This window comes from Lasioglossum baleicum, chromosome 17, assembly GCF_051020765.1.
Source record: "Lasioglossum baleicum chromosome 17, iyLasBale1, whole genome shotgun sequence".
In the NCBI taxonomy this organism is placed as follows: Eukaryota; Metazoa; Arthropoda; class Insecta; order Hymenoptera; family Halictidae; genus Lasioglossum; species Lasioglossum baleicum.
In genome coordinates, this window is record NC_134945.1 from 8,097,571 (window position 1) to 8,123,872 (window position 26,302).

Consider the following 26,302-nt stretch of genomic DNA (forward strand, 5'->3'; position numbering starts at 1 on the left):
TTGGTGACTCACCCTGTATACAAACTGACTGTAGAACTGCATAAACGTGGCGGAAATCGAGAAGACGCGGCTACATTCGATGGCACGATAAAGTGAAATATATCGCAGAAATGTTTGTCTATTGACAAAACCGTTGCAAAGATCATAAAACAGATATAGGAACAGTCTCTGAACTCATCGGTCGCATTACGGCAAAGAGACAAGATGCAAGGGGTTGATCGGCGAAGTCCGCACAAACTGCAATCGCGACGGAAGAATGCGCAGCGCCTCCATCCGGGTTATTTTATTTCATTGCGAATCGGGTGAAGAGATTTTCACAGCGCCTTCAGTTCAACTTGCTTTTATAAGGGGAATCCGGAAATTGGCGAGGAGCCTGTCCGAAACACAGCGCGGCAAACAGTGGAGGATCCATCGGGCGCCGGCTTGAAGAGTGTATCAACAGAGTGCAAGCGGTCGTTGCAGCAAAGTAAACCTCGGGTGTTGAGAACAAGAATGCGCCCCGGGGGTGGGTTTAAGATGGTGGAAGAGTGAACGGGACCTTTCGAAATCCCTGTGGGCGTTCGTATCGACGCGTCATCGGTGTATATCTTCGCACCGAGGGCGAACTTTTCAATTCGCGAGGAAAAGTTCCTAGCCGGATAATCCCCCTAATCAATATAGGCGATCAACCACCCCTACCGATCGCCTTCCCTCGTCCGCAATAACTGAGAGTTGTGTCTAGAACGGGACGCTCGCTGGGAATCGCTGCGAGGGGTAGATCCGAACGATTCTCACGTTGATGCGAAGGGATGATGGAGGTTAACCCTTGTCCGCCGATGACACGGGGTCCATGTTGATCCAACGTTTGGCAGACCCATTTAATTACTCGGATTCGAGGAGGTCTAATTTGAGTGGATGCTTGTCCCATGGTATTCGACGAAGGCCACAAGAAAGATGTTTGACGCGATTGATGCAAATACTACTGTGACCTTCAAATGACCTTTAGTCGAACAGGGTGTTACGAGCCGAGGTTCAGGCAGCGATGCGGGAATCGAGGGGAGTTTGGATTTAGAGATTTTTAGGTATAGGTAGGAAAGGGACACGTAGGACTAGAACTTCAATTTTTCAATTTCATTTCGTTAATATCAACTTCAACTACAATATCAACCCTTCAACTTCAATTTCAAAATATCAACCCTTGAACTTCAATTCCAATATCAACCCTTCCACTTCAATTTCAATTTCAACTCGTCAATTTCAACTCCTCAATTTCAACTCTTCAATTTCAATATTTCAATTTCAACTTCAATTTTTCAACTCTTCAATTTCAATTTCAACATCAATTTTTCAATTTCAACTTCAATTTCAATATCAACTCTTCAACTTCATCTTCAATTTCAATGTTTCCATTTCAACTTTAAATTTAACTCTCCTATTCCAACTTCAATTTCAACTCTTCCATTTTAACTTAAATTTTTCAATTTCATTTCGTTAATTCCAACTCTTCAATTTCAACGTCAATTTTTCAATTTCAACTTAAATTTTTCAATTTCATTTCGGTAATTTCAACTCTTCAATTTCATTTTCAACGTGAATTTTTCAATTTCAATTTCAACTCTTCAATTTACACTAGCAAGTAAACGCTAACGTCTTAATACGACAGTAATGGTGTTTTAGAGTTATTTAAATTGAAATATCTCGTGAACTATACTAACTTTTCGACATACATGGGCTAGTACATTTTCATAACGAATATGCAGTTGCATCGATTGATGTATTAAAAAATACGTCATTCCATTAAAAAAAATATCAATGACCTTGAAATCTCATAAAAAAATTACCTCGAAAATATTTTCCCTTACACCGTTACATGTAGCTCTTCAAACTTTGTCCTAAGAAGTTTTTTTGTACAACAAAAAAGTAACGGAGATATTTAGGTGTTCTGTTTCTTCGGACTCACCCTGTATAATTCGCTGCATCGCTTGCAGGAGCCCCACTATGATCCGATTTTGAGTGAGCCCTTTGTTCTTAAATAGGCCCTCTGTTTCGACACATATCTCCGGAAGGGTCAAGAGTCACCAACGGTAGCGTCTGTGACCTTCAAATGACCTTTAAGTCAAACAGGGCAATAATTAAATTTAAGAACTGGTGATCAGGGTTAATTTGTGTCGGCAGAACTGCATCCACGGTATCCGACGAGACGCCGTTCTATCAGATAAACAATAAGATTGCGGAGGAGTACAAAGGACGAGTTTGCTCCAGTGAACAAGTTAAGTTTAGCGGATCGGGGGATGCATCTTTCGGGAGGGATAGACGTAAACAAAGTTGTTCGAAAAGCTACATCTCTGGCGAGGGGACAGGCGGCTCGGGTCGCATTTATGCACGGTGGATGCAGTTTCGGACTATGCAGCTGACGCGAGACGTCCGACGGATATTCGTTGGACCGTGTTCCCTGGCAAAGTCGTTCTTTGGACAAACTTCAAACGTCCCTCTCTCTGTTCTCGCGAGCCGGATCGAACAGACGGCGAGCTCGAAGGACCGAGAGAGAGAGAGAGAGAGAGAGAGAGAGAGAGAGAGAGAGAGAGAGAGAGAGAGAGGAGAGGAAGAGAAAGAGAGAGAGACGGACTGAGCGGAACAAAATAAAGAGTACTAAGAAAGAAAGTGCAGGTTTCGAGGACGTAGTAATGAACGTTTTGTCGTCTTTTGTATCGCGCTGCGGGAATTTCTGTTTCAACGTTTTCCCGGGGAGAATTTTTCATCGCGCGCCGACCACCCAACCGCGTGTTCTCTTTAATTAAGCCATCGCCCGCGAATTCGTTAATTAACTTGTATCCGGAGTGTCGTCCGGAACGCATGCCTCCACGCGAAACGAAAGGAAACGCCGACATACGGACAAATATTTAAATGCGACCGTCTGGAAACTGTGTGCCCTGTTCTTCGATATGCTCGTCCGGATTTTCGCGTTTTCCGGAAACGGTGTGGTGTGTGGCTTCTTCCTTTTCTAGCGGTTACATGGGTTTCGAGGAATATTTGTTGTAATTGTTTCATTGTGACGGGCAAGTCTTTAATACCTAAAAATGTTATTAAAATAGTAATAACTGACGTTCATAAATCTGTGGTTGTCGTAAAACGTCATAAAACATGTTACAATTTTTAAAAATTTCAGATTATGCATTCATTGAGCTTCATAATATAAGATTTACGTATTTACCAGAAAAAAGTCATGAAAATAAAACCGAAAGGCTCAAAAGAATAATGCAACTTAACCGATGTCCTATGTCAAGGCATCAGTGGCGGTTGAAGTCAAGTGGAGGCCCAAGCGGAAAAATGTTGGGGCCCTGAAACTCAAGTTAGAAATAAAAGTTGCATGAAAACTCTCATGAACTTAATTTTTCGTAAATAAATTGAATTTTTTTGTAAAAAAAATTAATGCTGAGAAATTCGGAGCCTTATGTTATCCTGGGGCCCAGTGACGACTCAAGTCAAATGGAGGCCCCCCAAGCGGTAAGAATGTTGGGGCCCTCAAACTCAAGTTAGAAATAAAAGTTGCATGAAATCTCCCATAAACTTAATTTTTCGTAGATAAATTGAATGTTTTTTGTAAAAAAATGAATGCTGCGAAATTCGGGGCCTTATAGTATCCCGGGGCCCAGTGGCGGCTCATGTCAAATGGAGGCCCCAAACGATAAAAATTTTGGGGCCCTCAAACTCAAGTTAGAAATGAAAGTTGCAAGAAAACTCTCATAAACTTAATGTTTCGTAAATAAATTGAATTTCTGTGTAAAAAACCTGAATGCTGCGAAATTTGGGGCCCTATGGTATCCCTATGGTATCACGAATTTTGGGACACCCTGTATTTCCACGCAAACTGCAGCGATCACAGGTGCATTAACGAACAGGCTTCTAAAACCATAATTGGTTCTAGACCCGAACCAACGGTTCACAGTCTGCGCGGGGCAGTCTACAGCCTAAGACCTCTTTCAGAGAGCCCATTTCACGAAATTCGTTAACGTTTACGTAAATCGGTTGAATCTGTAATTTTGCCGGGGACCCGACACGACGTGCAGTCGAGTTTATTAGCGAATAATTCTTCTATCGGGTCGCGTGCGCGCGGAATATTTACGCGCGAAAGGGAGCAGCGGGATGCAGTTCGCGAACGACCGAAACAGTAATAACTGGAAGCCGGATCAATTGCTCGGTGGATATTAAATTAATGCGGGTGACACGGGGGTCGGCGTGTTTTGCCGTGATTTCGGCCGGATTCGATTATCGACGAGCAATAGCAGAACGGGGCTGGACGCGAACCGAACCGAACGAAACGAAACCGAACGGAACGGAACGAAACGCGGGGGTGGAATATCGATCGACCCGGGGGGGAAAAAAAAATTTCGTATTCAAGCTGGGCTGTTTCACGCGGCTCACGAACTACAACGTTATTACCGGGGGCGACCGTTTTTGAAGTTTACCGAAGACTGCGGCGAAACATCCCCGTCCAACCCCCCCACTGCACCCCCGCAACTCGACTCTGGTGCATTCGCAAAACTACGTGCCCGTTGCGCATAAATCGCGTCAGTCTCTCTCTTGGACTTTTCAATAAATTCTGCAGGCTGGTATTCGTTTTCGGACAATGCTTCATGAATATTCGATCAGCATCGGTGCCAGTAAATTACGGGCAAACGAGCGCAACGTTGATCGAAACAAATTCATTATCGTGCAGAGGGGACGGGTGCCGACGATAAATTTTCCGAAAGGCCGCCGGAAGAGTGGCCAATCAATGGACGGGCCATCCCGTTACATGATCACCGTTCTCCCGGACCGATAAACCTGAGGAAACGAACCACTGTTCCACTATTCGACAAACCTTTTTTCTTGTTAAGGGTGCAGGGAAAAATGCGTTACGCACACCCCAGAAGGGGCCTCAGGTCGCGGATGGACGGCGTACCCATACCCACTAGAGAAACCTAACACCCGAGACGGTCAATGGGCCGCCCCGCCCCTCTACTATCTGTTAGCCTTTCTTTGTTGGCCCCCTAAGATGAAGATCGGGGATAGTGTGGGGCTCAGCTCCCCCTTAGATGAAAATTGGGGGACGGGACTTATATCCCTACCCATACACACTAAAACGCCACCGCCCAAGGCCTAGTCCTTCTCCCCACTATGCCCAATATACCACCAACCGGGGTCCTACTCTTCGCATTTACTCCGGTGGTGGTGGGCGACTCATCGTATCGGGTATACTACGTCCTCATTGGGCTTATCCTTCTCCGTATTCTATCAGTTGGCCTGTGATAATGGTTGTCCCAAGGACCCACTGCCCGCCTTAACTCCTGGGAGGATTGGCCACAGGCTACCTCCACGCCTATTCTTGTCTCAATCGATTCAATAATCCTTTTTTGTTAAGGGTTTAGGAGAAAATGTGTTAGGCACAACCCAGAACGGGGTAGTGTGGGCCACAGGTCGCGGATGGACGGCGAACCCATACCCACTAGAGAAACCTAACACCCGAGACGGTCAATGGGCCGCCCCGCCCCTCTACTATCTGTTAGCCTTTCTTTGTTGGCCCCCTAAGATGAAGATCGGGGATAGTGTGGGGCTCAGCTCCCCCTTAGATGAAAATTGGGGGACGGGACTTATATCCCTACCCACACACACTAAAACCCCACAGCCCAGGGCCTAGTCCTTCTCCCCACTATGCCCAATATACCACCAACCGGTGTCCTACTCTTCGCATTTACTCCCGTGGTAGTGGGCGACTCATCGTATCGGGTCTCCTACGTCCTCAATGGGCTTATCCTTTTCCGTATACCATCTGTTAGCCTATGATAATGGTCCCCCACGGACCCACTGTACGTATTAACTCCCGGTAGGCGGGTCAGTGGCTCAGGTGGCAGAGTGTCTGATTCGTAGCAGGAAGGCCGGGGTTCGATTCCCGGGTGTGGCATAAATTCCCAAGGTGGTTTTTTCTCTTGCTGCGGGCTCGGTACCTACAGTCGAGGTAATAGGGCAACCAATGGCAACAATTTCTCCTTTATCCAGGGAATCAGTGAACTGTTGGAAGCCCAAGTTGGCCATCCCGCCTTATAAGGGTACCCACCGCTGCTCTATCTCCCCTGTTTGGGGGATAGAGTAAGGAAAGGGGGTGGTCAGCGAACAAATGGTACCACTGTGGAAACTGGATACGGACCCTACTAAAAACGGAATCAAAAAACGCAAACGGAATTAAGAAACCTTTAAAGGAAAGGCCGGGTGGACGGAGCTAATTGCTGAACACCGACCAGAACCGAGGATGATGGTCACATCCAAACAATCAGCCATACTTTCTAGGATGTGTCAAGCCCACCCAAGAAGGAAGATCTCGATGAACCCGATATCAAATCTCTCAGGAGACAGTGAGGTTCATCGAGATCTTCTTTCTTGGGTGGGCTTGACACATCCCTGAAAGCATGGCTGAATTTTTGGATGTGACCATCATCCTCGGTTCTGGTCGGTGTTCAGCAATTAGCTCCGTCCACCCGGCCTTTCCCTTAAAGGTTTCTTAATTCCGTTTGCGTTTCTTGATTCCATTTTTTAGTAGGGTCCATTGCCCAGTTTCCACAGTGGTACCATTTGTTCGCTGACCACCAACTTCCCTTACTCTATCCCCCAAATAGGGGAGATAGAGCAGCGGCGGGTACCCTTATGAGGCGGGATGGCCAACTTGGGCTTCCAACAGTTCACCGATTCCTTGGATAAAGGGGAAATTGTTGCCATTGGTTGCCCTATGACCCCGACAGTAGGTACCGAACCCGTAGCAGGAGAAAAAACCACCTTGGGAATTTATGCCACACCTGGGAATCGAACCCTGGCTTTCCTGCTACGAATCAGACACTCTACCACCTGAGCCACTGACCCGCCTTGGCCACAGCCTAGCTCCACGCCTGTCCTTGTCTCAACTCGATTCTACAAGCCTGTCTACATCATCCAACAAAGTCAGTATCGAGTCCCCAACAAAGATAACCTACAGAGAGCACCAGTACCGGTCGTTATTGTTCTTTTTCGCCAGCATAAACCGAGAACAGAGTTCAGCGGAGCTATCAAAAGGGGATGCAACGTGAAAGTGGGCCTGTTTGGAACAGTTGCGGAGGCTTTCCGGCGGAGAAACACGCCGAGCGACCACGCGAATGTGAGCAAGCGAGTCCGGCTGCGGAGATGCATCACCGTGGAGATGCACTCACACCTGTGTGCGTCCCTCTATAAAATGCCGACAAGTACGGGCGCAAAAGGGTAATAGAGGGGAATGGAGAGGAGGAGGAGGAGGAGCCGTGTGGACGGAGAAGGCGCGGTAGAAACAGCGGGGAAACGGGAACAGAGAGAGAATGTAGCTGAAATTGTGAATGGGTCAGCGAGTGTTCGTTCGCGCGTATTTCGGAATCATTGTTACGTGAAATGAACAGCTGCGCCAGCTACCTGCACGCCGTCCATAGAAACGGCGATTCGATTCGTGAGTATCCCGCCACCGACAGCCGACTTTTTCATCTTTCACCTTTCTCTCGCAGAGTGCAGTCCAGCTCGGACTCTTTCTCGCTTCGACTACGCTTTCCGCCTTCGCACTCTCGCGGAACACGGCCGCTCAAAGAAACTGATTTCGGGGCCGAGGTTTTCCAGGTCGGTGTTCCTCACGGACGCTGTGCTCGCCTCTCCAATCCCTCGATGAAACCTTCTCACGTTCGACGATATTGTTCCAGCTCGGATTAAACGGATTCCACGCGTCTGTTTCGGACAACTGTTCTCGCGATGCCCCACGGCTTCGAACCTGTCAAGTCGGTCGGTTGTTACATCTGCAGGAATTTTTACAGATTTGTTTATTCGACGGGTTTCGGGAACCGGTGGACCGTGACGGAATTTTTCAACGCTTGGAGGCTCTTTGTTAGGTAGATCTACATATTGCTGAGAGCTGACAAGAAGATCCCCGGGGGGGCACAGAGGCAAGAGGGGTCTCCAGCTAGCGCCGCCTACCCCCACCTCTGACGGTCCGTACTCGCCGCCTACCCCCACCTCTAACGGTCCCGTACTCGCCGCGTGACCACGCCCTTTCAGCTGCTACGTCACACGACGCATAGTAGCAGGATTCCCGTATTTACGGAGGGCTACGATGTTTCACGACTTACAGCCAATATTCAATGCCGTGAATACGAGGATCCTATTGCAGTCATGAAAAGTGACAATTTACACAAGGAGAATGCAAAGCCTTCGCGTCACAGATTTAGTTGAGACTTTACAGAGTTACAGATCTCGTTCCCCTGATTACGAATATACTCCATTATAGGGGAAACTATTCAGTAATTTTCGAGATATTTGCAAATTAAAGTTTTGTGGACGCAACATGTCAGTTTACATAGTTCACTCTTCTACTAAGTAATGGTGTGGCGTAGCGGCAGCGAGCTGAACTGCTATGCTGTGGGCTCGGGTTCGAGTCCCGTCGTAGTAACTTTTTTTATATTTTTTTTTTTTTAGCTTTTTACATTAGAGACAGAGAGCGAGAGAGAGAGAGAGCGGGAGAGAGAGAGCGAGAGAAATCCAAATTAGCTTAAGGCCATGTCGCTTAAGAAGTCGCGTTTGAAGAAGATTCCCTTCGAAGGGCATCATCAAGAGAGATTGATTAATCTCCTTGAACGTCGAAGTTCAACTGAAGACTAAGGAGCAGCCCGGCGCCAAGCGCTCAACGACCCGGGGGCTTAAACGTTTGTTAATTCGAGGACAAAAGAAACAATTAATCGCGGTGGCAAATTAGTCGGGGAGAGTCACGGGCAAACCGGAAAGACAGAGAGCGAGAGAGATGGAGAGACGCGGAGGAGGCTATCCGCAGCTACCGGTTCTCTTTGCGAGTTGCGTAATCGCATTTCCAAGTCTGAATGGGAGCTTGTTATTTTTGACCCCCGGGGAAATAGGTCGGAGGCAGAAATTATTAATTAATACAATTTGGATCTGTGCTCCAACATTAATTAACCGTCATTTGTGACATTTCTCGGCGGTCGGGACGCTGTTTCATTGGTTTAAATCAACGGGAAGAGCCGGAGGGCGACGAGCGGCTGCAAGAGGGTAGCGGGGGATGGACAGGGGTGAAGGTTCAATGGGATGGGAGTAATTGCGTATTAACACGGTAAATTGTTTTCCGTGCCCGGCCGCGGCAAATCGCGAGGGCTTTGTCCGAAAACGAGACTGGAACTAGCATCGGGCAGCGGAAACTTCCCGCGCGAAACTTTTCGAGACGGCCGAGCGATCCGTCGACACGACCATTTAACTATGCAAATTGCTTTCGGGGAACCAAAGACCGAGGTCATGCCGCCGTGCAGCGACCCGTTCCCTTTAACGAAAAATATTACAGTTGCAGTCCTCTTATGCTTCGATCGCGATTTTTTCGCGATCGCTTGCCGTGTCGTTGTATGCGTCAAATCTTGTAATCGAATTTTAAACCACTTCCCGATGAGCTAGAGACTCGAAACTTTAAACATAGCTCAGAACTAGGTGACAATGCAATATTAAAAAACAAATTTTTAAAAAAAACTATGCGTTTAGGAGATATAAACTATTAAAAATTTAACCGTTACACCTCCCCGCGCGACGCTCGTGTACGTCACCGCGGCCAGCGATGTTTTTTTTTACATTTTAAATGTTCCCGCAACGTTGTATACATAGATGGCAACACTACTTTTCCAAATCACATTTTTTGGGTAATATAATTAATTGCTTGTTTCAGTGTAATAACCCTAAAAATTACTTAATATATACGCCCACGGTAAAGTCAACAAGTGTAACTTTCCTCCTTACAGCAAAAACATCGAAAAAATTCGGTTTTTATTGTTTTTGACAATGATGCAGCCGAACAAAAAATCTGAAAAAAATTGACGACACTGCCTGTTATAGTACTTTATCAAGGAACCAAACAGTAGAATAGCATGTTTTCATATTTTTCAGAAAAAAATATTTTTCCGATTTTTTTGAGGTTTTTCATTTTTTGCGACCACAGTTTGCAACAAAAAAATCTAAAAAAATTCTCAAAAATGCGCCTTAGGATCCGGAATGTGTCACATTTTTTTCAGAATTTTAGAACGCATTTGAGACCGGAAATGCGCTGGAAAGCGCAAAATCTATTTTACCCTGTAACTACCCTCACGGGCAAGCTAGAGGGCTGAAATTTTACTCAGAGGGGTTTTTCTTGGCAAGCTTTCGAATGGTTCAATAGCCGTTGAAAAAGCTCTAAGGGCAGTTTTGACCATCTTAATCGGCTAGGCCATTTGAATGATTCCTACGAATTGCAATCTTAATAAATTTTTGTTTACTTATTCTCTAGCGAACTAGACGGTCTAACATCTTAAAAAAATTCAAGTCCTTTCGACCAATTTTTAAAAAGTTATGCGATTTTTGAGGGTGTCCACTTAATATTGCCGCTGACTGTATGAGAATAATTACCTATCATTTTTCTCAGAAAATATTATCTTTATGACAAAAATCAATACGTTATAAAATGTGTATTTTGATCAGGTCTATAACTTTTATCTGAAGTATTTTTCAAAATTCCCATTATTTACGGAAGTACATAAAAAAAACTATGATTTTTATGGTTTTTCATGGTTTCCGCTATAAAAATAAAATTTGCGCCAATTTTTACCATCATGTTCGTAATCAGCACGTCAAAATACGTAAGAATCCATAGTATAAAAAAGATCAGAGGTATGTCCTTTTTGGAAGTACACCCTTTCTTCCTATCTCAACAAAAAATTTTTCAATTTCAACTTCACTTTCAACATCAATTTCTCAATTTCAACTTCAATTCCAACATCAATTTTTCAATTTCAACTTCAATCTTTCATAGTCAATATCAATTTTTCAATTTCAACTTTTGAATTTCCACTTCAATTTTCCAATTTCAACCTCAATTTTTCGATTTTATGTTCAATTTCAAAATTCATTTTCAACTTCAATTTAAATTTCAGTTTCAATTTTAATTTTTCAATTTCAACTTCAAGTTTTCAATTTCCACTTCAATTTTTGAGTTTCAACATCAATTTTTCAACTTCAACTTCAATTTTTCAGTTTCAACATCAATTGCTCAAATTCAACTTCAATTTTTCAATTTTAACTTCAAATGCATGTAGATGGTCCCCCTTTTCGGTTTTCCCCGTATATCTCGGAAACTATTCGTCCTAGCGATAAGAACATTCTATACAAAATTAAAGGTGACAAAATGTGCCATAAGATTGGCAGCCTTCAGTTTTTCGCTATCTCGCATAGTTTCCGAGATATCCGCGCTCAAAGTTCACAAATTGTGAAAAAGAACTCTTCAGCACAATTAGTGAACTTTGAGTGCGGATATCTCGGAAGCTATGCGAGATAGCGAAAAACTGAATAGAATCAATCTTATGGCACATGTTATCAGCTTTAATTTTGTGTAGAATGGTCTTATCTCTAGGACACATAGTTTCCGAGAAATAAGCGGAAAACCGAAAAAGGGGACCTTTCACTCCGCTCACCTCCTAGGAGTAGGGACTTTTAGTATGTTTACTTCCTAACTCCTAAGTAGTCCAAACAAAGTCTCAAAGTTAAAACTTGTGTTCCTTCCATTTCTCTCTACACTCCCCTTATGAGCATTTATTGACTATTTTCCCTGTTGAAAAAAAATGCATCGGTTCGAGTGGCATTCGATTCGGGTCCGCGATCTGGCGCGCTTTGTGCACGAAGCGTGTAGCAAGTCCGCGGTGCCAATTAACATCTTTTGTCGGGTGGGCCGATTAATCGATCTTTCCAGCTTTCGATTGATCGATTAATTAATCCCAGAGGGGACAAAAAGTCGGCTCCAGAACGATTTTTCCGCGGACCTGGGATCGATTAGCTAGCGGAGCGGAATCGGGTCTGCGCCCTTGGCGGAACGGCCCGGGGATTAACGGAGCGCAGGTGTAATTGAGTTTTTCGCGGGCCGCGCGGCTAACTAATTATTTCTGACAAGGAATAACGAAACGCCGCCACTACGGACGACCGGCAGACTCTGATTCATTATTTCGAGGCCGGAGCGGAGCCGCTTGCGAACGCGTCGCTCGCTTAGCTGCGCGCGCGCCCGCGTGCTCCATTGTTTTCCATTCCATTATCGGTTTCCCGATCGTGCTACCCGGTTTTTCTCTTTTACTCTCTCTTCGTTTCCCCCCCTCTCTTTATCCGCGACGCAAACCGGCTCTCTGACCGACGCTCGCGACATGAAAATCGATTGGATCTCTAGGCTCTCTCGCGGAAACGATCGACGAGACTCCCTCCCTCTCGCTCTCGCGGCCTCTCGGATCCACTTTTAATTACGCGCTCATTAACGAAGGATTTAATCTGAAAACTTGCTACTCCGGGGGCCACCGCCGACGCGTTTACTCTTCCGGCGCGGCGCGGCGGCGAGTGTTTATTTTTCGCAGTGTTCCGCGTGCTGCGAAACCGCCCCTCCGCGCTATGATTAAAACCGTGATAGCAATTCCCGGCCCCGCGATTCCGATTTAATCTCCCTTCTCGTTTGTCGAACACCATTGCCGCGCGACGCGTCCAGCCTCGACCCCCCCCCCACCCCTTCGGGATACCAGCAAGCTTTTTTCCACCACCGAGAAAATTAATTTCTCTAGCTTAGACCAGCCGCGGGGTCGTTGACAGCGAACGTAATTGAAAACTTGCGCAGCCCTCCGGAGACCGAATCGAATCGAGCCGTGAACACTGTTGCGAAAATGCACTGCGATCGGTGCGGAATGCCGGTAGTGCGGCTCCTTGGATTTCGGTTTCGCAGAAGTGTATTTAACAGTGTGGTGGGGCAATAACTATGTCCACTTTGAATATTGCCGTTATTAGTAATAATATGACAAAAATTTTATATACAAAACTTACACGGTATAGAGGGGGCCATTTTGTGACACAAATATTTTCTGCGTCGGTGGAGGCATAGAGGAGATTTCAAGGTCACCTTGATTTTTTAAAATAGAATGTCCTATATTTATACCATACATCGATAGAGTATCAAATTCTGAGTATAAAAGTATTGACCTTCATATATGCTAAACCTAATAGTTAACGAGATATTATCCAAAGAAGAACGAAAATTATTTCGATAATATCTCGTCAACTATTAGATTTAGGACATATAAAGGTCAATACATTTTTATTCAGAATTCGATAGTCCATCGATTCATGATACAGAAAGTGGGTGTTTCCATTCAAAAAAATCAAGGTGACCTTGAAATCTCCTCTATGCCGCCACGCACGCAGAAAATGTTTGTGTCACAATATGCCCCCCTCTATACCGTGTAAATTTCGTATATAACATTTTTTTGTATCATTACTAATAACGGCAATATTCAAAGTGGACATAGTTATTGCCCCTCCCTGTACATCCAGGCAGTAGCTTTTCCCAGTGAATTTTCGTTTTTGATGTACGCGATCTGTAATTCCGTCCACGAGCACGGCGCACGAGCATCGTCGACGTTTGAGTAATACGCACATAATGGCAGACAGAACGGAACCATGTATTGCTCGGTAAATATTTAGCCATGCAAATCATTTGTGTACTCGAAAACCATATTAACACGGTCCACATCAGCGAATTGTTGCTGTCGCAAACTGAACGTAGTAGATTTTTCTATTATTTCGGGTGGTTAGGATCACTCTAAAATCGTGGCGAACTGCCTATTAATTATATCGAGATAGAACATCATTCCACTTTATACACAAATAAATTGTTATTAAATATGAATGCGTGGTCGAGCATCCACTGTATTCCAGTTAATTTCGAATTAATGAAACAAACATAGAACACAGAATGAATACAAAGAGTCATCAATAATGCTGTTGCTTCCGAATCGTGATCCACCCACTAAATTATGACAGTTGCAAAAATAGTTTTTGGCTAGTAATAGCCATAAAGAACGCTTTAGCACCGAAATCATCATCCACCCAATAAATATGAGGCTTCCTAAAATTGTTGCTGACTACAAAGAGCCATAAACAACGCTGTACCATCCAGATCGATGCGATAACAAAGACGAAACGATGCACAATGGTCCGAAAACGCGATTTTACTGGCCAAAAGTCAAAATGTCATATTTGAGGATGACGAATCTGACATCAAAAATTAAAAATTGGTGGATTCAATACTATGCACAACATATGGTCTGGAGACTCGTTTTTCGTGGTCAAAATTAAAGAGACACTGTATAAACTGTAGACTGGTGAGACCAGATGAGTCTCGAAGGAATGAGAAGAATAGGGAAGGATGAGAAGACGAAGAGAGATAAAGTTATACAGAGTGGGGCACTATAAACAAACACACACACACACACACACACACACACACAGGTCACCTCTGAATAACACGGCTGCTATTGAAATTGAAGTTGAAATTGAAGTTAAAATTGAGATTGAATCTCAAAAAATTTAAAGTGCATTGTGGACCGAGTGGGTACTCGTTCAAGAGGAAACCGCTAGGGGAACAAGATTAGCCAATAAAAAAGATAGGTTAATTATCAAAAATTTTAAACTGCGTTTTCGACCCCCCGAGTGGGTATTCGTTCGAGAGGGCATCACGAGGGGAGCGTAACAAAGTAAAAATATAGATAGATTAATTATAGAATTAGCGAAACTTTTTGTAAGACGTGAGAGAGAGAGGGAGAGAGAGAGCTGGAAAACGAAAGAGGTTGTTAACAATAAAAGGAAACAATACCTAAAGGTTGTGGATATCCCCTCACACTGTCAATGCTTTTCAGATGCGCCGGAAACGAGACTAGTCGGCGTGCCGTCAGGTCAGCTGGAGGAGGGCCGAGATCAGCTGGAGATCCGCTGTTTGGCCGACGCGAACCCCCCAGCCTCAATCCTTTGGAGGAGATCAAAGAGCACAGGGGTGACAGAGATAGCCGGGATAGGGGAGACTCTTCTCTTTTCACCGATCTACAGGAACCACGCGGCTGAATACATCTGCGAGGCAGCCAACACCGAAGGCGAAAGCAGCCCCGTTTCCGTTAAAGTCTCCGTCAACTGTAAGTGTGTCCCGGCCTGCTTTTCCGCCCTACAACGCACACTGAAAATATCCCCGAGCACAACCCTTTTACGGATAAAAACGGTCTATTAAGTAAGAGGCACACGATTGATCTTCGGTCAGAAGAAACCGCTCACCGAGGATACAGCGCGTCTCAGCGATCGGGGTGTACTGGGTCATTCTTCTGCTTCGGGTTTCCATACTTTTTTTGTATTTCTTAACACACTACTAAATTCACTAAATACACTAAATTCCTCAGAATTTTCTGTTGAACTTTTCTCTTCATTGCAAAACGGCAATAGTCCAGTCAACGAAAAGTTGTAGAAGGAAATGGAAGAAACACAATTTTCAACTTTGGGTCTTTGTTTGGACTAGTTAGGAGGTAAACATATTAAAAGTCCCCAGTTCTAGGAGGTGAGCAGGGCATGTAGAAGGTCCACTTTTTCGCTTATATCTCGGAAACTATGTATCCTAACGATAAGACCATTCTATACGAAATTAAAGCTGACAAAATGTGCCACAAAATTGATTCGATCCAGTTTTTCGCTATTTCGCATAGTTTCCGAGATATCCGCGCTCAAAGTTCACTTTGGCATTATCTGTTCGAGTTTGTGTTTTTGCTTCAATTTCAATTTGAACACTTCAATTTCAACTTCACTTTCAATTTCAACTCTTCAATTTCAATATTAACCCTTCAACTTCAATTTCAACTTCAATTTTTCAACTTTTGACCATCTTATTTATTGGTGTTTTTACTAGTAATCGATAGGTTGCTGGTTCGAGTCCCGCTTCCGAAAATTTTTTTTTTTTCTTGAAATTGATTCGTACCTCAATTTTAAACCTTGAAATCTATTATTTATAAGTTATTTTTATTTTTGGATAGGTATAATGAGTAAATAAGTATTTATTTGTGACCATCTTATCCATTCGAGTTTTTACTAGTAATCGATAGGTTGCTGGTTCGAGTCCCGCTTCCGACATTCTTTTTTTTTTCTTGAAATTGATACCTACCTCAATTTTAAGCCTTGAAATATATTACTTATAAGTTATTTTTATTTTTCGATAAGTTATATTTTCGTTTGTTTACACTCTTTCACTGGACAGTAGGTAATATTATAGTGTCAGTCATGAAACGACAAGTTGACTACGGTAAACTGACCTAGCTATTTTAACTGAGATTGTTGTTTATGAATAGATTATTTAAGCAACTAGCTTTTGCGACGTAGATAAACATTGAAAAAGTGATTTCTAAACCAGCGAATAATTCTGCGATTTTATAACAAATTTATTTTCGAGAAATTGAAAAATACGAAGCTGAAAGTTGTATTCATATTTCCGTTGTAAATAGGAATCTTTCATGCAGCAATTATCCGTGCAAAAAATTTGCAAAATTTACCTGCAATTTATATATATTTGTGCACCGTTTTAATAGCTTAAACAAATTCCTTCTTTATTTGCCAGAGATTCGCGCAATGAAAAGGTGATTTTATTATCAGCGAAAGAAGCTGTATTTTCTATAAAAAAAAAAAAATGTAGAATAAAGTAGCGTCCTCCGGACTAAACCGTGAAAAATTCTTCCGTCGAAAATTCAGCCCTCGCACTGGCGGATTAATGTATTTCCTCGGGATTTGCTTATACCGTGGAATTCCTCATTAAAAAATCCACAATTCCGTCTGTCATCTACAGACAGGACCGCGGGAAAATACGTCAAAGCGATAGAATAAAAATGTTCCGCGGAGAATTTCATTTTCGCCGAGATGAAATTCAACATTTTTCAGATACGGTTAAATAGATTTTATACTCATTGTGATATTCAATTATAAAAGCATGGAACAAACGTTCACGGGACTTCGTGTTATACTACATTGCCGGGGAACGTTGTGTTTATAAATCACTGCAAATATGATCGCGTTGAATAGTGCAGCGGCAAGAGGTCGCGGTGAAACTTTTCACTAAAAAAATTGCGGGTCTGCGTCGAATAAATTCGCAAAATCAATTTCGTCGAACACGAAAATTTTAGTGGGAAATCTTTTACCTGGACAAATCTAGATTTGCTGAATTTATAGTGTCGCTGGTGGACTGCCAGTTTTGTGCATTTATGACGAAAATGAATATACAGGACCGAAGCTATTGGAAGAATTTAATATTTCAACATATCAAAATTATTAAACACTCTATGCCCCCCTTATGAGCATTAATTGACTGGACTATGAGTATTAAAATAAATGCCAAAACCATCCAAAAACCATAAATTTTCTTTTCTCTTCTTTCTTCAAGGGGTTAAAAATAGAAATACACTTTATCTGTCTCCTGTTCTCCACGACTGACACAGAAAATTGGTATTTCGCATAAAAATCCTCTGCCTAATAATTATTTCACGGTGCCTCGCGTTGTCTAGCACGTTCTAAATTCGGAAAAACTCTGCGAGGCTGAGGTACACGTGCGAGCGATTTTATTATCGCGAAACGAGGCAAAGAATTCGCGTTTGCCGGAAGACATGCGGCGTAACACGATGACACAGTTCTTTTTAATTGCACCGTGACGACGCTGGGACGCGCGGTACAGACTTATTTACGTCGGCGACGGTAACGAAAATAATTTTATTGTTTCCGTGCCCGGCCGGTGTATCCGGCAAGCTGATTAACCGTCACGTAATTACCATCGGCAGGTGTACTGACCTAAGGGAGGCTAATTTTAGAATGCTCGTCGATCGCGAGAGGAGAAATCGAGTGGATAGCTGTTGCAGGGCTCGTGAAAGGCTCGAGACAGCGCGTAGGGCATTGTCGCGGATTAATTAGACGGTAAAGCAGCCGCCTGTTCATCGGCCGACAAGTCCCGACAGTTAATTCGCTTGACACCGTTCCGATTCATAGCCCTCCGCGAAACGATTCCGCGCGCTCGTCGTCGATGAATGCACACGCGAAACGGATGATGCGTACTGTGCATACACGCGGGAACCCAATTAATAGGACCGTCTCTCTCGTTCTAACGCAGATCCGCCGACAATCAGCTCGGTCGGGCCCGACCGCCTCACTACGGCGCTGCTCTTTTCCGGTGCATCGTTCGAGTGCACCGCCGATGCAATGCCGCCGGCCGAATACAGGTGACTTATGTTAGACGAGAACCATCGACACTTGCATGCTATTAGTACACTGGTGGTCAAAATGATAAAGCACTTCAAGGTTTTTTGCAATGAACATTCATTTGTACATACAGTCAGGGACAATTTAAAGTGGACACCCTTAAAAGTCGCATAACTTTTTAGAAATTGGTCCCCGGGACTTGAATTTTTTAAAGATGTTAGACCGGCTAGTTCGCTAGAGAATAAGTAAACAAGAATTTAATACGATTGCAATTGGTAGGAATTATACAAAATTTTTAAAAATGATGTTTTGTCGACTTTTTTATGTGGGCCTGTAACGATAATTTGAAAAATGCGTTTTATAGATTTCGGTAACTTATATGCATACTGAAAATTTCATCGAAATGCCACCCTAATGTACACGTAGAAAGTGAATATACAACTAAAATCAGGTACTAACTTTTATATGATACACTAAAAATTAAATAACTCGTTCGAACCATTTATTATTTCCAACAAAAGTTGACTTTCAGTGTGGGCAAAATGATAAGGCGCGCTTTGAATATAAAATAAGATTCGTGCCGTTCTTATAATTAATCTTTTTGAGGAACAATGATGTTTTCTCTGTTACGAGCAGATGGGCCCAGGTCTTCACCGACGGTCGGATGCCGTTGGAGTGCGGCTCCGGGCAGCGATTGATCCTGACGAACGTGACGTACGAGCAACAGGGTCAATACATATGTCTCGCCTCGAACAAGATCAATGGGAACGTCCGGGAAGTTAAAAGCGACCCTGTGTCTCTGCAAGTGGTCGGCGCACCGAGGGTAAGATGCACGAGCGGGTGCACGTCGATGCAGGATCGACGTGTGCCTCCCCGCCGATAGTAAATCGGCTCCCGGTTCTGTTCCAGTCTCGGGAAACGAGCGGAACGCGCCGGGATTTGTATCGGGCTGATACTCGCCGAAAATTAGCTAGACAACTCTCACTCCGCTACCGCTTAATCGATCGGAACCAGTTCAAATTTAATCGCTCTCCGGCCACCGGAAATATCCTGCGGATCGAGCATCGGGAATCGGAAACCGGACCCCACGTTTTTACGCGTCCCGCTTCCCGCGAAGCTGCGTCCTCGTTGATGGAACAAACCGCGCCAGCTTTTGTCCGCTGCGACACTTGTCAAAACTCATCGTCAGTGGCGCACCCAGCAGGTGGGCCAGGGGGCCAAGTCCCCACCAAGAAAAAATGTTTAGCTTCCAAAATTAAAATCGCGGAATAGCCCCTTGACAGATATGTTGACTAAAAAACAAAAAGGTCATCACGCAAAACCTAGGGCTGGGTTCAACTCGCCCCCCCCCCCCAAGATTCCATCCTGGGTGCGCCACTGCTCATCGTTACCTTCGCGCTCGAACACCGGAATCTAAAGGGTGACCAAACCGGGTCCCATGGAAATCACCGACAGATTTGACCGACAATAGCCTTCGCCGACAACGGGTTTAACCGACAACGATTTTGACCGACAACGAATTTGATACCCAATGGGTTAGGTCTGGTCTGGTGTGAAGGTTTAAATCAGGCCTGGCCAACCCAAATGCTTTGCCCAAATGCTAAAGCGGTCCGCACCTTAGGTAAACATGCTTTTAAAAAATGTAATACAAATACAAAATGAATAAAACTTTATTGTTACACTGTGACTCAATATAATTAGTAACTCTCGAGTCTTAATTAATCAGATGTTTGTTTATCCTTCCTTTCACTTAATTTTTTGAAATCAATATTCATGGTCGACGTTGCACACCTTAGCTGGTTTTCTAAATTGACATCAGTTAATGAAGCACGTGATGAACTCTTTGTAAATTTCTTCTTCGAAGAAAATGTTTCTTTAATAAAAATATTATAATTTAATATTTTTTTGTAGACAAAAGTTTCAATAGAAATATAAAATCGCCCGGCGGGCCGCACAATTTAACGTGGCGGGCCACATGCGGCTCGCGGGCCGCATGTTGGCCAGGCCTGTGATATACGATCCGAAAAATGTGATCCGAGTGTTCGAGCGCGAAGAGTTGAAAGCGGAGGGGGACAACAGTTTGATGCCCGGGGTTGAAACTTGTCGGAGGAAGTTTCGGCTGTTGACATAGGGGTTAAGCGGGCTAGGCGAAGATTTGCTGGAAGACCGATTGAAGGGGTTGTTAAACGCGTCTCGTAGGTGGTGAAGCCGGCCATCACGGAGAAGTTCGTCGTGGCGACGACCGAGGGAAGTCCGGCGAAATTAGAGGTCCGACTGTGCGCCGACCCAAAGCCTCAGCTCGTGGCTTGGGAATGGGGCAGCACCAGACTGCACGCCGGTGAGTTTACAGCTTCTCTCTTCCTTCGTGTAGCTTGCAGACCCTCGTGCCTACCGCCGAAAGTATATATCCCAGTCTTTGCCCTTTCGGTTACCTTGCCTGCCTGCTATTCCCGGTTGTTTCTTTTGCGTACACGTGCGTACTCTTCTCCCTAATTGGCACTCCTTATCGCTGGAAAGTGGCGCGGCCGCGATTAATTAATCCGAGCATCCTCGAATCGCGGGTCTAAAGCGGCCACCACAGCATCCTCTTTAATTACCAGCCTTTTTCCAGTGGCCCCGACAAGCCGGGCTCTCTTCGATCCTTGCGATCCTCCGAGGATCAACGTCAGCACACAATTGTCCTTCGAATACAGAGACCTTTTCGCTTTGCTATGTGTTGAGTCATCTCGAGAGCCTCTCGCCACGAAAATTATTAAACTTTTATTGTACTGCAATCTTTTCGGAATTTACTCAGTAACATAATTGAATGGTTTCTTTCCGAATTGATATTGAAAAGTAGATTAGTAAGCTTCTCCTTGATTTGTTGATCAGCTCCCGAGAACCTCAACAGGTCAAATATGGGTGTACGTATATTACTCGGGGGAAACAGGTCTTCGGTTTCCCAATAGCCACTAAAAAAACCACACCTCCAGGACTTAGGCCCATTCCTCCCTCAACTTCTGACTCGCTGGAGGGCCTGACGGGGTCCTCTTTTCGCATTTCTCCCGTCTGGTTTATTATGCGAGCTGGCTCCACTCATGTTCTTGTCCAATCGCGTGTTGGCCATGCCTTCTCTTTTCTTCTTTTGGTTCAGGGCGGTGTGGAAATGCTGTTACGACACCCCCCTAAGATGAAGTTCAGGGGGTAGTGTCAGGCTCGACTCCCCCGTAGATGGAAATTGGGGGAGCCGGACTTATATACCCACTAAACTAGCCGTACCCATTAGCCACTAGCCATACCCAATAAAGCTCCACCGCCCAGGACCTAGCCCTTTTCCACTATGCTCGATATACCACCACCCGGGGTCCTACTCTTCGCATTTACTCCCATGGTGGTGGGCGACTCATCATATCGGGTCTCCTGCGTACATATTGGGCTTATTCTCTCCCGTAGCGTGTTGGCCAGGCCTTTTTTCTTTAAAGACGTGGGAAAAAATACATTTGCGTACACCCAGAAGGGGTAGTGTGGGTCTCGGGGGAAACAGGACTTCGGTTACCCAATACCCACTAAAAAAACAACACGTCCAGGACTTAGGCCCTTTCCCCCCGCAATTTTTGGCTCGCTGGAGGGCCTGACGGGGTACTCTTTTCGCATTTCTCCCGTCTGGTTTATTATGCGAGCTGGCTCCACTCATGTTCTTGTCCAATCGATCAGGAAGACACTCAATAATGACATTTTAGGGGCAGCTGTAGAAGCTGATCCTTGAAAAATAGGACATTACTTTCCGGACCCCCTAATATATTGTGAAGAGTGTGAAAGAAACAATCAATCAATTCTGCAATTTCAGTCGCATTAATCGAATTACTTTGATTTCCTGGGACAGTTAGCAACTCTTTTCCTTGCCACTGTTGACTCGTTCGCTGACTACACAGCTGCGTCAGCGGAAGTGTATCGACCACGCCAGCATTCGTTTCAACGGAAAATGTCGAGTTTCAATAGAATCGAGTGAACTTGGACGCTTAAAACCGTGGTATATTTCGAACGACCCAGCAACTTTGATTGGTCGCAAAGTATATAGACACGCGGAGCTCTCCCCACTTTGATTTCTTTCGATTACCCGAGGCGACTTCAAAGTTCCGGTGTCAGTACCGCGGAGTCAGTTTAGTTTGTCTTCCGCACTTTATTCCCTTCTGTGATCGTCCTTAACCGATACCCTTCAGCCCTGCCATCGATTCCAAGAGCACCCGAACTGTCCGACTTCGATTTTAATGAGCAGTAATTTTGCTTTGTTTGAAAATCCGCGATGATCGATAATGAACTTTCGTACTGTAATAATTATACTGCGGATCTTTTTCTCAATTTTTCCTCAAGATATTTAATGTATCTTTGTACACAACAAAAATATTTGATGTGACAACGTTAATGAAATGAAAGGGACTATCATTGTAGATGATTAAAAAGGGTGATTCCATTTAAAAAAATGAAGGTGACCTTGATATGTCTAAAAAAAATGACAAAAATAACCATTTTTTCTTCATTTTTCCTCAAGATATTTAATGTATCTTTGAAAACAACAAAGATATTTTATGTGATAACGTTTGGTGACTCACCCTGTATATACGAGTCTGTAATAATGAGAGCAAAGCGATATGTTGCTCGCACCTCACGAATAAATTGGGCATTCGTGTTCGAATTGCTGACACATGATGTTATTTATATCTTTAAAACAATCAAGTGATTGCAGCTAATATTCCACGTGCGTCATTAAATACTCGCGTCCCATCATCGTACAAAAGCTCATTAACACGTTCGCTACAAGCATTTATTCTGTTGCTGTCCTTCATTGCTGAAATGTTTTATTCTACGCAATGTACCCCCTACATCAAATATTGAAACGATTTAGAAGAAGAATTTCGTACAGCTAATTCATTTCACTATTTTTTATTGAGGAATGAGAAGGCACATCCCGGACCCTTGCAATCCTTCTTTCTTTGAGTTCAAGGACTGTGGGGAAATGCTAATACGCACACCTCCCTTAGATGAAAGTTGGGGGGTAGTGTGGGGCTCAGCCTCCCCCTAAGGTACAAGTTGGGGGAATGGGACTTAATCACTAGGAGGACCTCCTGACCAGGATAGAGGTGTACTATCCGCATTACACCTGTAACACTCTTCTTCTCCGGCAAAACCACGCATGTTCTTATCAATTAGGACCCTTGCAATCCTGGAAAAACAAGTCTACTCCCTTAAGGAACTCCCTAATCATTGGTATGTTGATAGGAGAGGTCCTGGAGTCTCGGTACCGGGCCCTGGACCTGGAGCCACTTCCGGTTGAGGACTGTTACGCCGCAATTTTGGAGCTGACCAGCACGGTGAAGGAGGACCAGCGTCTATACCATGTGATCGTGGAGAACGAGCGTGGCAGCGATCGTCGGTCGCTGATGCTCAGAGTTGATGAGCCGGGCCAGGTAATTAGCATAATAACGATGTCGCTGCGATTGCGTATTAGTCGTGGCAAAAACACGGAACAAAGAGATAGTACGGTCGAGATAAGGCCGAAGGGAAAGAACACCGCAATAGCAGCAGCGAGGACGCTAGTAGAAAAAAGGAAAGACAGAGAGTGGAGCGGGGAGGAGAAGGAGAATCAGAAATTAATTAGTAAATGAACGAGTATAAGACGGGAATAACGGAGAGAAGGTTCAGCGACTAAACGCTGTTATTAAACGTAAGCTCGATATAATTTGGCGGAGATGAAAGAGCGAATACAGGGAGGAGGGGGGGGCGAATAAACGTAGCAAAGCAATAAAAGAATGAATCGCGCGCGCGTGCACGGATGGCAACGGGGTAATAGCGGAATCGCGATAAATAGAAGAGGAGGAAATATTGTAATAATGTTTCCGGCATGGAAGCTGGAGTATTATCCGTTCGAATGTTTGCGATGTTCCGGGCGAGCGGGTGGAACGGTTTCGTTCGCGTGCCGGCGTAGGTAATCGACGGCCCAATTAAACAATGGCGGACCTGTGCGCTCGATATTTATATCTAGTCTAGTCAACGAAAAGTTGTAGAGGGAAATGGAAGAAACACAATTTTTAACTTTGGGTCTTTATTTGGACTAGTTAGGAGGTAAAAATATTAAGTCACCAATCCTAGGAGCTGAGCGGGGTGCAGAGGGGCACGTAGAAGGTCCCCTTTTTCGGTTTTCCCCTTATATCTCGGAAACTATGTGTCCTAGCGATAAGACCATTCTATACAAAATTAAAGGTGACAAAATGTGCCATAAGATTGACTGCATTCAATTTTTCGCTATCTCACATAGTTTCCGAGGTATCCGCGCTCAAAGTTCACTAATTGTGCTGAAGAGTTAGCTAGTCAAATAAGGCAAAAAACGCGTGATGCAAAAAATTTCTTTTTCACAATTAGTGAACTTTGAGCGCGGATACCTCGGAAACTATGCGAGATAGCGAAAAACTGACTAGAATCAATCTTATGGCACGTTTTATCAGCTTTAATTTTGTATGGAATGGTCTTATCGCTAGGACCCATAGTTTCCGAGATATAAGCGGAAAACCGAAAATGGGGACCTTCTACGTGCCCCCCTGTACACCGCTCAACTGCTAGGAGTAGGGATTTTTAGTATGTTTACTTCCTAACTAGTCCAGACAAAGTCCCAAAGTTAAAAATTGTGTTCCTTCCATTTCCCTCTACACCCCCCTTACGAGCATTCATTGACTGGGCTAAATAATGTGTTTCCGGCATATGTGGAAGCTGGAGTATTATCTGTTCGAATGTTTGCGATGTCCCAGGGCGGAGCGAGTGGGAACGGTTTCGTTCGCGTGCCGGCGTAGGTAATCGACGGCCCAATTAAACAATGGCGAACCTGTGCGCTCGATATTTAATTAAAGTATAAGTATTCGGAGCGCGTACGCGTACAGAGTTCGCTCTCCTCTCCGCTCTCTGCCCTCTCCGCTCCCGATGTGGTCGCGTGTAAAAGCTTTTTTCCGTCCCTCGTATTTGTTACAGATCCCGCTCGTTATCGGCGCCGTCGCTGGGTTTACGGTGCTCTCCGTCCTGATAATGGGATTCGTTTGTTTCCTACGTTCGGATAGATGCTGCGTGGCCAGAAACACCGTGCCCGCTCTGCAGCAAGTGCATTGGTAAGCACGCGATCTCCCACGTCGACGTTCCTCCCGCACGGCGACGCGCGTCGCGTCGCGTCGTCCCGTTTGTTCGTTACCCGCGAATAAACGAAGTCGGAGCAATTTACATGGGGAAAGAAAGGCGGGATTCTCCTCGAGCGCCCGACCCAGGCCCGGCCGACGGAACCTAATGAATTATTCTTTCATTAACGGGACCGCGATCCGTCACTTTTTCTTCTAACGGAGGAAAAGACTGTGCGCCCGTGGAAATCGATGGAAACTTATCTATTGTTCCGTGCGAGAGAGGCGAATCGCCGGGTACTTTCCAAGTGGAAATGGGTGGCATTGGTCAGACCCTGTGAAAGAAGGTACATTTATTCGGATGTGCGCGATGGGGGACTTTTGGAAACTTGTTTTAGTGTAATTGGTCGATGGAGGAACGGACCAGGCAGTGAGAAATCAATACTTAGTCGTGTATTGTTCTTTATAGAAGAGGTTAACGGATAGGTGCTTGTTTCGAGAATAAGGAAAGGGTGGACCTTAAAGAGATTAGGCTGGACCTTAAGAAGGCAGAATAAGCACGTGACAAAACCAGCAAATAACTATTTTGAGGTCGATTTCAAGATAACGATTTTGGGTCGAAAAATGGGTTTGCGATCCGCGGCTTTTTGTCCTTATTTGAGCAGATTTTGGATTTGGTAAGGGCTCATTCTAAAGAGGAAGGTTAGATGCAGCGCGCTGTGCCCCATCATATCAGTCAAAAAAGTCTTTTAGTGACAGAAATATACAGTGGAATCTGCGGGTATTTTCTCGATGTTTTCCTCTACTTTGGACACTCACATTATTAGATGTAAACACATTCTCGTTAAATCAATAGCTGAGCGCGCTACATCTAACCTCCCAATTTAGAATAAGCCCTTACCCAGTCCAAAATCTGCTCAAATAAGGACAAAAAGCCGCGGGTCGCAACCCATGTTTCGACCCAAAATCTAGTTAGATTCTAGTGGATTCTAATTATTTTCTAGTTACTTAAGTCAGGGTCCTACCCCCTTGAAGAGATTAGAATGGACCTTAATCTTTTACCAACGAATTTTTTTTAC

General features: G+C 44.4%; 1 protein-coding gene across 5 annotated transcripts in view; it reads left to right on the forward strand.

Annotated features, from left to right (window-relative positions):
* Positions 1-26,302, forward strand: part of LOC143217659 (kin of IRRE-like protein 3) — a 363,559-nt gene that overhangs the window by 312,533 nt on the left and 24,724 nt on the right. For all 5 annotated transcript variants that reach the window (XM_076442193.1, XM_076442195.1, XM_076442196.1 and 2 more), the window contains 6 exons: positions 14,739-15,008; positions 18,002-18,110; positions 18,727-18,913; positions 20,290-20,428; positions 23,347-23,534; positions 25,087-25,220. In XM_076442193.1, the coding sequence (XP_076298308.1) occupies positions 14,739-15,008; positions 18,002-18,110; positions 18,727-18,913; positions 20,290-20,428; positions 23,347-23,534; positions 25,087-25,220 (1,027 nt within the window). The remainder of the gene's footprint in view (positions 1-14,738; positions 15,009-18,001; positions 18,111-18,726; positions 18,914-20,289; positions 20,429-23,346; positions 23,535-25,086; positions 25,221-26,302) is intronic.